This window comes from Hyperolius riggenbachi, chromosome 4 (genome assembly GCF_040937935.1).
Source record: "Hyperolius riggenbachi isolate aHypRig1 chromosome 4, aHypRig1.pri, whole genome shotgun sequence".
Taxonomy (NCBI): Eukaryota; Metazoa; Chordata; class Amphibia; order Anura; family Hyperoliidae; genus Hyperolius; species Hyperolius riggenbachi.
This window is the reverse complement of record NC_090649.1, coordinates 466223361-466235938: the sequence shown is the minus strand read 5'-3', so window position 1 is coordinate 466235938 and position 12578 is coordinate 466223361. Positions and strand designations below refer to the sequence as shown.

The following is a 12578-nucleotide window of genomic DNA, read 5'->3' as shown; positions in this document are numbered from 1 at the left end:
TTCATCTTCTTCATCTTCTTCATCTTCTTCTTCATCTTCATCTTCATCTTCTTCATCTTCTTCTTCTTCATCTTCTTCATCTTCTTCATCTTCTTCATCTTTTTCATCTTCTTTTTCAATATCGTCTTCTTCTTCTTCACGTATTTCTCTTTTCAATTTTTTTTAAAGAAATGCAGCTATTTTTGAGCGTAACAAATAGCTGGTGGCGCACGCATGTTGGAAGCGCCATTGTATGTGCTCCCTGGCAGTGGAAACACAAAGACAGCAGGAGGTAAATTCAGCAGCAGGAGGAGGAGGATGAGTGTGTGGCAGCAGGCAGTCAATGAGGCAGGCAGCTCGCCGTGACATAATAGCCCTGGTACCTAGCGGTGATACCAGGGCTGTAAATAAACACAACAGGAGGTCCCAGACAGCGGTCGTGCAGCCCACATTGTGTCCAATACACAACTGGAACAACACAGTTTTCAACCCGGGCACCTCAGAAAAATTAAACCTTTTTGTTTTTAATGGTTTGTTTGGTTTTGGTTTGCAACCAATATAGCTATTGTTTGACGTAATAGCTGGTGGCAGAGTGGCAGCAGAAGAAGGTAATTCTGTGTACCCTGGCAGTGGGAAACACAGACAGACAGCAGAAGGGCAGTACACAGCAGCCCACTGTAGGTGTAAAATGTGTGGCTGCAGGCGACGTAATAGTCAAAGTGAACCAGGCTGGCTTAGTGAGGCAGGAGCCAGGAGTGGTAAAGGGTGGTAAGGCACATTAACGATGGTTCCGGCAGCCAGTTCATGTCCCCCTCTCGCCGACAACAGGGGCCAGGAACTCGCCTTCCACCCACGCCTGGTTCATCTTGAGAAACGTCAGTCTGTCCACAGACTTGTGAGACAGACGTGAGCGTTTCTCGGTGACCACGCCACCAGCTGCACTGAAGCAGCGCTCGGACAGCACGCTGGAAGGGGGGCAGGACAGCACTTCCAGGGCGTACTGCGCCAGCTCGCTCCAGATCTCCATGCGCTTGACCCAATACTCCATGGGATCAACAGGGGCATCGCTGTCAAGCCCGCTGTACGACCCCATGTAGTCAGCCACCATGCGGGTCAGGCGCTGGCTGTGACCGGAGGAGGATGCTGCTGCATGCATCTCCTCTCTAGTCACTGCTGCCAGAGCCTCTACAGTCCTGTAGAGCTCGTGGCTGAGAGACAGCAGGTCTGTGGGGCGCTTGCTGCTGCTGGATGCAGGCACCTGCTGCTGCCTCTGTGCTGGCTGCTGGACAGTGGGGGTGGAAGGCTGGGGGAAGGCTTCCTCCAAGCGCTCAACAAGGGCCTGCTGCAAGCTCCTTATTTGTTGCGCTGGGTCTCCTCCTGCAGGCGGCAGGAACTGGCTCAACTTCCCCTTGAGGCGTGGGTCCAACATCATGCTGATCCAGATGTCCTCCCTCTGCTTCATCTGGATCACCCTGGGGTCCCTGCGCAGGCACGTCAGCATGTGCGCTGCCATTGGGAAGAGGCGGGCCACGTCTGCTGGCACATCGACGTCAGTGCTGTCCTCATCCTCCTCCTCTGCCGCCTCATCCTCTCTCCACCCCCGCACCAACTCAGCTGCGCTGTGCTGATCCCCCTCATCAGCAGCCAGGTCAGGGACCTCCACCAAGTCCTCCTCCTCCTCCCCCTCAGAGGTGGACTGCGCAGCTGGTTGCCGCTCCTGCTGGTCCAAGGCTGCCGCTCCCTGTTCCAGCAAAGCATCGAGGGCCTGTTCAGCAGAGAAACCAGGGGCACCCACTCGCAGACCATAGCATGGTCCCTGCTCACCATGTTTGTGGCCTGCAGGAAGGGAGCCAGCACTAAGCACACCTGCTGCATGTGCCTCCAGTCATCATCGGGACGATGGACGGGATGTTGCTGGTCTTGTCCCTTCTCTGAGCTGCGGAAACAGTGGCCAGGGCAAGGTACTGTTTGACAGCGTGCCTCTGTTCAACCAGACGCTCCAACATCGCCAGGGTGGAGTTCCAGCGAGTCGGAACGTCAAGGATCAGCCGATGGCGTGGCAGATCCAGCTCCTTTTGCACGTCTTCCAGGCTCGCACAGGCTGCAGCCGAGCGCCGGAAGTGACGCACAACATTCCTTGCCGTTTCCAGCAGTTCGCCCATCCCTGGTAGGTGCGCAGGAACTTCTGCACCACCAGGTTCAGCACGTGGGCAAGACAGGGGATGTGGGTCAGGTTTCCCCTGTCTATTGCGGCAACCAGATTGGCCCCATTGTCGGCCACCACCTCTCCGACTCTGAGGCCTCTGGGGTCAGCCAAATCCTCTCCTGCTCCTGGAGTTTGGCCAACACATGGGTTGCCGTCAGCTTGGTCTTCCCAAGGCTGACCAAGTGCAGCAGCGCTTGGCAGTGGCGGGCCTTCACGTTGCTGCTGAGGCGGGGGGTTTGGCCAGGTGTGCCGGAGGATGGCAGAGGATCGGAGGAACCTGCTGCAGTTCCCCTGACCCTGCGGGGTGGCACCACCCACTGTGTTGCTGCTGCTGCTGTGCCCGCTGCTGCTCTCCCATCCTCACCCCCTTCCACCAAGCTGACCCAGTGGACAGTGAAGGACAGGTAGCGGCCTGTCCCGAAGCGGCTGCTCCAGGAGTCCATGGTGACGTGGACCCTTTCACCAACCGCGTGCTCCAGCCCTCGCTCCACATTGGCCATCACAAGCGGTGCAGTGCAGGAATGGCCTTGCGGGCAAAGAAGTGTCTGCTGGGGAGCTGCCAGTCTGGGGCTGCGCAAGCAAGCAGCGCACGAATGTCGCTCCCCTCCTGCACGAGCGTGTACGGCAGGAGTTGGGAGCACATGGCCCGTGCCAGCAAGCCGTTCAGCTGCCGCACGCGACGGCTGCTGGGAGGCAGAGCCCTAACCACCCCCTGGAAGGACTCGCTCAAAAGGCTCTGGCGTGGCCTTTTGCTGACACGGGAATCAGCAGACACAGCAGAGGAGGCCACTGAGGACTGGCTGCCAGAACAGGCCTCAGTGTCGGCGGCAGGAGTTGCAGAGGGGGGAGGAGCAGTGCGTTTCCGCACTCCTGCTGGTGCTGCTGGAGGAGCAGGAGGGCGGGTGGCTGCTGTTGCTGCTGCTGCTGCTGAAGGCTGTGCAGTGATGGGTGTGGTGCCACTGCCAGCAGCAGATGCCTTCAGCCTCTGGAACTCCTCATGCTGGTGGAAATGTTTAGCCGCAAGGTGGTTGATGAGCGAGCTGGTGCTGAACTTTAAGGGGTCTGCACCTCTGCTCAACTTCCGCTGACAGTGGTTGCAAGTGGCGTACTTGCTGTACACAGTGGGCATGGTGAAAAACCGCCAGATTGGTGACAGAAACTTCCCCCTACGGCATGGAAGCGCTGCTGCCTGTCTCCCTGTGGTGGTTGGGGGGGGGCTTGGGTGCGGCTGGTGGTGGTACTGGCTGATGCTGCTGCTGCTGCTGCTGAGCCTGAGACACCAGCAGGCTGTGGGACGCTGCCAATGCTGGCAATGATGGCAATGGCAGAGCTGCTAAGGACGACATCCCCTGGAGGTGGTGGCACCCAGTCTCTGTCTGTCACCGGGTCATCCTCATCCTCCCCCTCCTGAAACATGTCCCTGCTGGGATGAGGACCCCCCAAACTCCTCTCCTGATGCATGGATGGGCTGCTTGACTGTCGCCACAGTCTTGCTGTCCAATCCCTCATCCCCCAAAGTGCCCATCAGCATCTCCTCCTCAAGATCGCCAACAACAGCAGACAATTTACTCATGATGCCTGGGGTCAAAAGACTGCTGAATGACAGGTCGGCGAGTGACGGTGAACTGGCCTCCTCCCCAGACCCTGCTGGGCGGCTGCTGCGAACAGGGGTGGTGGTGGTGGTGGTGGTGGTGGTGGTGGTGGTGGTGAGGGTGGAGGCCTCGGATGCAGAGCTGATGGCGGGCTGCTCATCCTCCGTCATGAGTTGCACCACAGTGTCTGCATCCTTTTCCTCAATGGGACGTTTCCGACCCGGCTGGAGGAAAATGGGAGCAGGTGCTACACGCTGCTGCTGCTGTGTCTCTGCAGCGTGAGTTGCAGATGCTCCTGCTGGGCGGCGCCCAAGGCGTCCACGGCCAGTGGCTATGGGAGGAATGTTAGCCACTGACGCTGCTGCTGCTGCTGCGGAACTGTGCATGGTGGCGCGCCCGCGGCCGCGGCTTGCCACAATGCTGCTCCCTCTCCTCCTGATTCCCTTGCTGCCCTTCCCCTTGCCCAAACCGCGCTGGCTGCCACTTCCAGACATCTTCAATGTTTTGGGCGTATAGACAAAAGTTTTTTAAAAGGGCGGGTGAAAAGTGGGGTACTTTAATGGAGTGGGTTGGTTGGTGAGGTGACTGAGTGAGTGTCCCCTAGTACAGTAAGTAAGTAGTAACAGTCAGGAAGTACAACTAGCAGTTACAATAATCAGTAGTAATCACAAGTAAATTTAGTGTGTGTACACTCAGACAGTGAGTGCACGCACGCAGGAGCTAGTAGCCTATGAACACAGTGACTGAGTGTCCTAGACTCCTAGTACAGTAAGAGTAAGTAGTAACAGTAAGTAGAACTAACTAATTACAATAATCAATCAGCGATCAGAAGGAAATGGAGTGTGGGTGTGTGTACACTCAGACAGTGAGTGCACGCACGCAGGAGCTAGTAGCCTATGAACACAGTGACTGAGTGTCCTAGACTCCTAGTACAGTAAGAGTAAGTAGTAACAGTAAGTAGAACTAACTAATTACAATAATCAATCAGCGATCAGAAGGAAATGGAGTGTGGGTGTGTGTACACTCAGACAGTGAGTGCACGCACGCAGGAGCTAGTAGCCTATGAACACAGTGACTGAGTGTCCTAGACTCCTAGTACAGTAAGAGTAAGTAGTAACAGTAAGTAGAACTAACTAATTACAATAATCAATCAGCGATCAGAAGGAAATGGAGTGTGGGTGTGTGTACACTCAGACAGTGAGTGCACGCACGCAGGAGCTAGTAGCCTATGAACACAGTGACTGAGTGTCCTAGACTCCTAGTACAGTAAGAGTAAGTAGTAACAGTAAGTAGAACTAACTAATTACAATAATCAATCAGCGATCAGAAGGAAATGGAGTGTGGGTGGTGTGTGTACACTCAGACAGTGAGTGCACGCACGCAGGAGCTAGTAGCCTATGGACAGTGACTGAGTGTCCTAGACTCCTAGTACAGTAAGAGTAAGTAGTAACAGTAAGTACAACTAACTAATTACGATAATCAATCAGCGATCAGAAGGAAATGGAGTGTGGGTGTGTGTACACTCAGACAGTGAGTGCACGCACGCAGGAGCTAGTAGCCTATGGACAGTGACTGAGTGTCCTAGACTCCTAGTACAGTAAGAGTAAGTAGTAACAGTAAGTACAACTAACTAATTACGATAATCAATCAGCGATCAGAAGGAAATAGAGTGTGTGTTGTGTGTGTACACTCAGACAGTGAGTGCAGTGCGCACACGCAGGAGCTAGTAGCCTATATGAACAGTGACAGTGAGTGTCCCTACGGGTACAGTAAGAGTAAGTAGTAAGTAAGTACAACTAACTAACAATAATCTATCAGTAATCAGAAGGAAATAGAGTGTGTGTACACACAGACAGTGAGTGAGTGCACACACGCAGGAGCTAGCTAGTAGCCTATAAACAGTGACAGTCAGTGAGTGTCCTACTCCTAGTACAGTATAACTACAATACTATTAGTAAAGGACAGCAGAAATACTGGTATAGATGAGAGAAATAAACAGAGGACAGCTGCCCACAGAGGCAAGGCCCCCCTGAGGCCTAAACCTGTAAGCTTGCAGCAGCTGCCTGTCTCTAATGTAACACACAAGCTACTAACTAAAATACAATGTCTAAATAACTAACAACAATATAGGTGTGTATAGGAGGTGTATGTGAGCAAAAACGCTAGGTAAATGACCACAATAGAGCTCTTGCTAAGCCAAAGCACAAAGGAGCAACTCTCTCTCTGTACAAGTCTCAGGCAAGCACGGAGAAACGGAACATGGCGGCCGCTATTTATAGGGTAGGGGCTGGCCAGGGTCCCCCTCTGTGATTGGCTGCCGTCAGAGGGCCTGGGAGCCCTCTGATTGGCTCTAAGGACATCAATCTGGGCTATGACGCTATTCGAGCTCGGTACCGAGCTCGAATAGCGCCGGGTTGCTCGAATAGCTCGAATAGTGAATGGGCTATTCGAGTGTACTCGGATAGCCCATTCGAATAGCTCCAGCTATTCGGAGCTCGAATACAGGTGTGTATAGGAGGTGTATGTGAGCAAAAACGCTAGGTAAATGACCACAATAGAGCTCTTGCTAAGCCAAAGCACAAAGGAGCAACTCTCTCTCTGTACAAGTCTCAGGCAAGCACGGAGAAACGGAACATGGCGGCCGCTATTTATAGGGTAGGGGCTGGCCAGGGTCCCCCTCTGTGATTGGCTGCCGTCAGAGGGCCTGGGAGCCCTCTGATTGGCTCTAAGGACATCAATCTGGGCTATGACGCTATTCGAGCTCGGTACCGAGCTCGAATAGCGCCGGGTTGCTCGAATAGCTCGAATAGTGAATGGGCTATTCGAGTGTACTCGGATAGCCCATTCGAATAGCTCCAGCTATTCGGAGCTCGAATACCGAGCTCGAATAGCTGAAAAAGAGCTCGAATATTCGAGCTACTCGAATATTCGAGCTCTGCTGAGCACCACTGCTGCAGAGCCTCCAAATCGCCCGGGGGGCAATCCGCCGGCATTTCCTGGAAGGGGCAGAGCTTTCAGCTTTAGCTCTGCCCCTCCTGACGTCAATCGACGCACGGATCGCCGCCTCTCCCCGCCCCTCTCTGTGAAGGAAGAGTGAGAGGGGCGGGCAGAGGTGGCGATGCGCCGCGATTGTGAAATTCCTTATGCGGCCCAGCCTCGTCCTGACTTTGACTCCTGCGGTCCCCAGGGAAATTGAGTTTGAGACCCCTGGTCTAGATGCTTCCTGGATCCTTCTGCAGCCTACCGATCCAGCGTAGGAACTCTATTTACCTATTCAGCTCCGTGAGATAAACCGGTTTCTTCCGGTCACCCAGACCCCCCTCCACCCATGCTGCACAGTCACAGCATCTCCTCTCTGCCACCCTCTAGGGGTGCCTCATTATGTGCACCACTGGAAGAGTCAGAGAGGAGACACCACAACTGTGTGACAGGGTGAAGTGGGATTCTGGCAGTGCCGAGACAAGTAACCATTATAACTCACTCCGCATACTCTGCATTTGGGGGGTGGCTGCCTAATACAGGGGGCGCATCTGCCTATACTGGGGGGCTGCCTAATATTGGGGGCACATGTGGCTATCTAAATTGGGCAGGGGTTCTTCCACTTCAGGTGCACTTTAAAGGATACCTGAGGTGACATGTTACATGAGATAGACATGAGTAGGCACAGAGCCTAGCACACAAATCACTATGCTGTGTTCCTTTTTTTCTTTATCTGCCTGAAAGAGTTAAATATCAGGTATGTAAGTGGCTGATTCAGTCCTGACTCAGACAGGAAGTGACTACAGTGTGACCCTCACTGATAAGAAATTCCAACTATAAAACACTTTCCTAGCAGAAAATGGCTTTTGAGAGCAGGAAAGAGATGAAAAAGGGTCAATAGTTCATAGATTTTAGCTCTGGCATACTTCAATGAATGTGTAATTGAGCAAAAACAATAAAACAGTTAAAACTTAAAAAGTAGATTTAAACATAAAATAAAACTGGAATATCTTAAAGTCATTTTTTAGGAGAAGGATGATAGATACAATTATTTATTTCATTAGCTTATTTTCACCTTGGGTGTCCTTTAAAGAGACTCTTAAAGCATGTCATTACTGTAAAGCACTATAGATAGTGCTAAACCGCCGCATCCCCACGGCAAAACGAGGGGTTTATACCCCCAAATCCCCTCTGCAAAGTCGGGGGAGCGCTTCCTGATGAGGCAGAGCTTAGCACTGTAGCTCTGCCTCTAAGCAAGTCAATCCCCGCTGATCGTCGCCTCTCCCCGCCCCCCTCTCAATCTGCCTTCACAGAGAGAAGCGGGGAGAGGCGGAGATTGACGCGCATGGAGGCAGAGCTGCAGCTCAAAGCTCTGCCTCCATGAGCAGCAAAATCCACGACCAAGATAGCCGTGGATTTTGCAGAGGAGATTTGGGGGTATAAACCCCTTGTTTTGCTGCGGGATGTGGCGGTTTAGCACTATCTATAGTGCATTACAGTAATAACATGATTTAGGACTCGCTTCAGAGTCCATTTAAGAGCCCTGACACACCTGCAAGTCGTTTTTTTTTAAACACTTCCATTGACTTACATTAAAATTGCTGTATAATCCCGGCTATTTTGCCATGATTTTAATGTAGTTCCATGGAAGCATTTTTTAAAAAGCGAAAATGAATCTCAAAATGCTCTCCGGTGGGTCAGGACTCTAATACATATTTAAAAATAACAAAAAATAAAATATAGATATGGGTGGTAAGTAACATTCACCTGTGTACATAGCTTTAGGAACAATTGCTGCATTGTCATTTTTATCATATGGCGGTCTGTAGCTCTCCCAAAAAATGCAAGAGAGTGCGAATTTTGTGGGTTGTTTTGTTTTGTTTTGTTTTTTATGTGTGTATTTTAGACAGTGAAGCATTGGTAACTGGTCGTTTTCTTACTCTCTACTTTATGTGCCTTTTCCAGCCTGTGATTTCCTCGGAGGAAAATTGGCCACTATGTTTGGTTTGAATTCTCCCAAATATCAGTACGCCATTGACGAGTACAAGAGAGCGCAGGAAGAGGTGAGTGGCTGAAGCGCAACCAATCAGTTACATTATATGTGGCGCTAGAACTGGCGTTCCAGAACGCGTACATCTAAAATGGGTGTCGCTGGAATTTAGGTGCTTTTAATAGCCACAAATAGTCAGTAAATTAGTGGGTTATTCCGATAATAAAATATCAGTAATTTCTAATTTTTTACTATAGCCTATTATGAGCAATTTGGGCACTGGAGGCTGATAAAATAGCATTTGCTGGGGCCACCCGCTGCGTACATAAAAAAAGTGCCTGGAAAAAAGGGTGCCGGGGGTGCTGCTAGTACAATATTGCTAAAAGTAGCAATATTCTACTGCGTGATTCCAACAGTAACCCTAACCCCCCCCCCCCCTCTGGTGGTGCCTAACCCCTCCCCATACCTAAACCTTAAAGAGACTCTGTAACAAAAATGTCATCCTTTTTTCTACCATCCTACAAGTTCCTAAACCTATTCTAATGTGCTCTGGCTTACTGCAGCACTTTCTACTATCACCGTCTCTGTAATAAATCAATGTATCTTTCCCCTGTCGGACTTGTCGCCCTGTGTCTGGAAGGCTGCCAACTCTTCCATGCTGATCTGCTATGCACAACCCCCTCCAGGCCCCTCTATGCACACTCCAGTGTGTGTGTTATTTACATAAGCCAGCAGCGTCTCTGCTCTCTTATCAGTGAAAGAGAGTTGGATAAAATTCCTCCTCTGTTAGGCTATGAAAGGAGCTGGCTGACACATACTGAGGAATTACAGACAGGGCAGAGCTGTCTGCAGGAAGAAACAATCAGCCTCACAGCCTGTCACTAGTATTCAGTGGATGAGAGCTGCAGGGGGAAGAAGGTAAACACACAAGTGATCTCTTGAGATTCAAAAGGAATGCTGTATACAGCCTGCTTGTGTATGGATGTGTTTTCTTTGTGTGGACATCCTGTACATCAACCTACTTCCTGTTTTGGTGGCCATTTTGTTTGTTTATAAACAAACCTTTTAAAACAGTTTTTGACTACTTTTAATGCGGTGGGGATCGGCAAAATTGTGACAGAGGGTAATAGGAGATGTCCCCTAACGCACTGTTATGTTTACTTTTGTGCGATTTTAACAATATAGATTCTCTTTAAACCCCCCGCCGAGCTCGCAATTTGCACCAAAGAAAGTAAATTTGGGTGCCCAGAGGCGCAGTGGCAAAGAAGCTAAATTTCAGTGCCTGGATGCACCAGATAGAATCGTAGGCGCCAAGGCATGCAATGCCACAATTTGCATATCAGGGCACCACAATTTACTGCTGCAAATTGTGGCTTTTATAATAGGCGCCTATGGCAGTGCCCATTACCCTATGACGGTGTCCATTATAATAATAATATTTGTATAGTGCATTTCTCCTGGTGGACTCAAAGCGCTCAAGAGCTGCAGCCACTAAGGACACGCTCAAGAGGCCACCCTGCAGTATTAGGGAGTCTTGTCTTGAACTCCTTATTGAATAGGTACTGACCTTAGCCAGGATTCAAACCCTGGTCTCTCATGTCTAAGGGCCCGTTCACACTACAAGAGCATTTTAAACGCTGGAGATTTTAAAAGCTCTTGCTAATGCAATGGTATGGGAGATTTTTACAAAATCGCATTGCTCCAGTGAGAACACTCACATAGGATAACATTAGCAAGAGCTTTTAAAATCACAAGCGCTCAGATAAGCTCTCATACTGTGAATGAGCCCTAAGGCAGTGCCCTTAACCAGTACACTATCCAGCCACTACCATTTTACCCAGGTGCCTCCAGCATCCAAATTGACTTCCGTCCCTCCAGAACAACCCCTGCCACGAAAGAAAAGGGCAGGCCAATGTTTATCGTTTAGAGATTTGGTAAATCTGGCCAGTTTTGGAGTGTTTATTTGAAATGCGCATTTTACTCTGAGGAGAATCTTCTCATTTTTAGGACAGCGACGAGGAGGGAGACGGTCATTATATCCCAGGTGCTCCAGAGAAAAACGTCCTCAGAGAGAGGGAGCAATTACAGATGCAAAGTTTGGAATATGGAACTATTCAAAGCCAGGAGACCTCACAAGACACAGAAGAGACTTACCATGTTTACACTGAGACAAGTCACTCTGATCCTACACCGACCAAGGAATAAATGAATAACGTTTATGTTAACAAAACTAAGACTAGTCCAGGAAGCGCGGGGCTTTAGGCACGCAGGAGGACAACGAGCTGGTGGGCCCCCAATGCTGTCAATAGAACTTAAATAGCCAATCTTCGCATCTCTGGAGGCTAGGCTAACAAGATGACTTTTCAGTCATTAAAGTGTAAAAATGAATGTGAACTGTTACTGATAATATACCGTCAGATTGTCCTTTCTGTCCCACGTCTGCTCCTCTCTCCAGTATATTCTTCAAGCCCTGCCTTCTGACGATATTGAAAGGCCTGGAGACCCCCTTCTAGAGATTGCTGTTCTAACCGATAACAGTAGGAGGCTAAAAAGAGGCAGCCATTTCCAGATCACTGACTCGCCTGTGTGGTCGCGGTATAGATCCTCCTAGGCACTCAACACATGGTATGTGTACTCCAGAGGAGACTTGGCCAACAAAATCATTGATGAAGGTCTACATGCTATAGTAATATTGATAAACACTGGTATGGATGACAGCAGTGTCAAAGGGAAAAGATAGCAAAAGCAGAGGATGAATGTGATACCCTGTAGTTCCACCGTACCTGGAGAGACCAGGGTTAGATAAGTCCTATTAAAGGGACCTCCAACTCTACTCCTCAAGGGCCGAGGCCCTGACACATTTTTGTCACAAAACAAATTAATGGATGGGACTTTAATACAAAAGTTCTGAGTCACCAAATAGAACACATTTCTCCATTTCTCAGTCCATCATCACCACTGTCATGGATATGGCCTTCAAGGACTGAATATGGACGTACAGTTGTACAGAGGCTAGATTATATCCACCCCTGGTGGAGGGGATTTGGCCCCTTTTCTTCCGATCTACAGAGAGTGACTTATTTTTCCTGAGTGGGGACAGGTTTAATACTTCCCACCTGCCTATATAGTGGTTGCCTGGATGGTAACCCAAACTTGTGAGTATAACATCATACTCACTTTTCCAGTACATACTACACTATACTGGACTCTCTGTGTCTCCCTTTCTTATGAATATGGACATTCCTATAGGACTTTTCTCCAGCCATTGGTGGCTTATAAATTTCCAATCCAGAACAAAAGTGTTTAAGCATTGCTGTGATGCAAACTTTTATTTATGCAGAATAAAAGGTGGAATTCAAAGTTTACCTGAAGTCTTCCAGCAAATGCAGAAGGCAATTTTTCCATGTTGTGATTGTGAAAGCAATCCAGAAGTGTATTTAAAGTGTTGCTGTTTGAATCCAGCTCAGATCAACAAACAAACTGATCCCTAAAATGGATTGCTCCGGATTTATTGCAGCCTTCCCAAACTTGGTTCATTCGGCAGAACGGGTAACATAGGAGCATTCATTCACCTCCGTTAGGATCTGGCCAGTTTTGTGAACCAGGCTTGAAGGTTTCCTACTTTGGAAACACAGATTATGCCGCACAACACACTTCAGAACCTCAGGTAGTGGAGAGGGGTAGGTGAAGGTCAGGTGGGTCCACACCGTGCTTCAGGTGACTACGATGCTTCCTTCTTCCAAGCCGGGAGGAGGAAGTAGCGGAGTCTCATGAAGTGTGGTGTGGACCCCAACCTCGTGGCCTCCCCCTGCCCCTCCACACTACATAAGGT

General features: G+C 49.8%; 1 protein-coding gene across 1 annotated transcript in view; it reads left to right on the top strand.

Moving 5' to 3' along the window:
• FAM177B (family with sequence similarity 177 member B) overlaps window positions 1-12111 on the top strand; it is a 30414-nt gene extending 18303 nt beyond the window's left edge. The window contains exons 4-6 of the mRNA XM_068233453.1: window positions 7147-7240; window positions 8722-8819; window positions 10754-12111. Coding sequence (XP_068089554.1) covers window positions 7147-7240; window positions 8722-8819; window positions 10754-10951 — 390 coding nt within the window. The 3' untranslated portion in view covers window positions 10952-12111. The remainder of the gene's footprint in view (window positions 1-7146; window positions 7241-8721; window positions 8820-10753) is intronic.
• The last annotated feature ends 467 nt before the right edge of the window (window positions 12112-12578 follow it).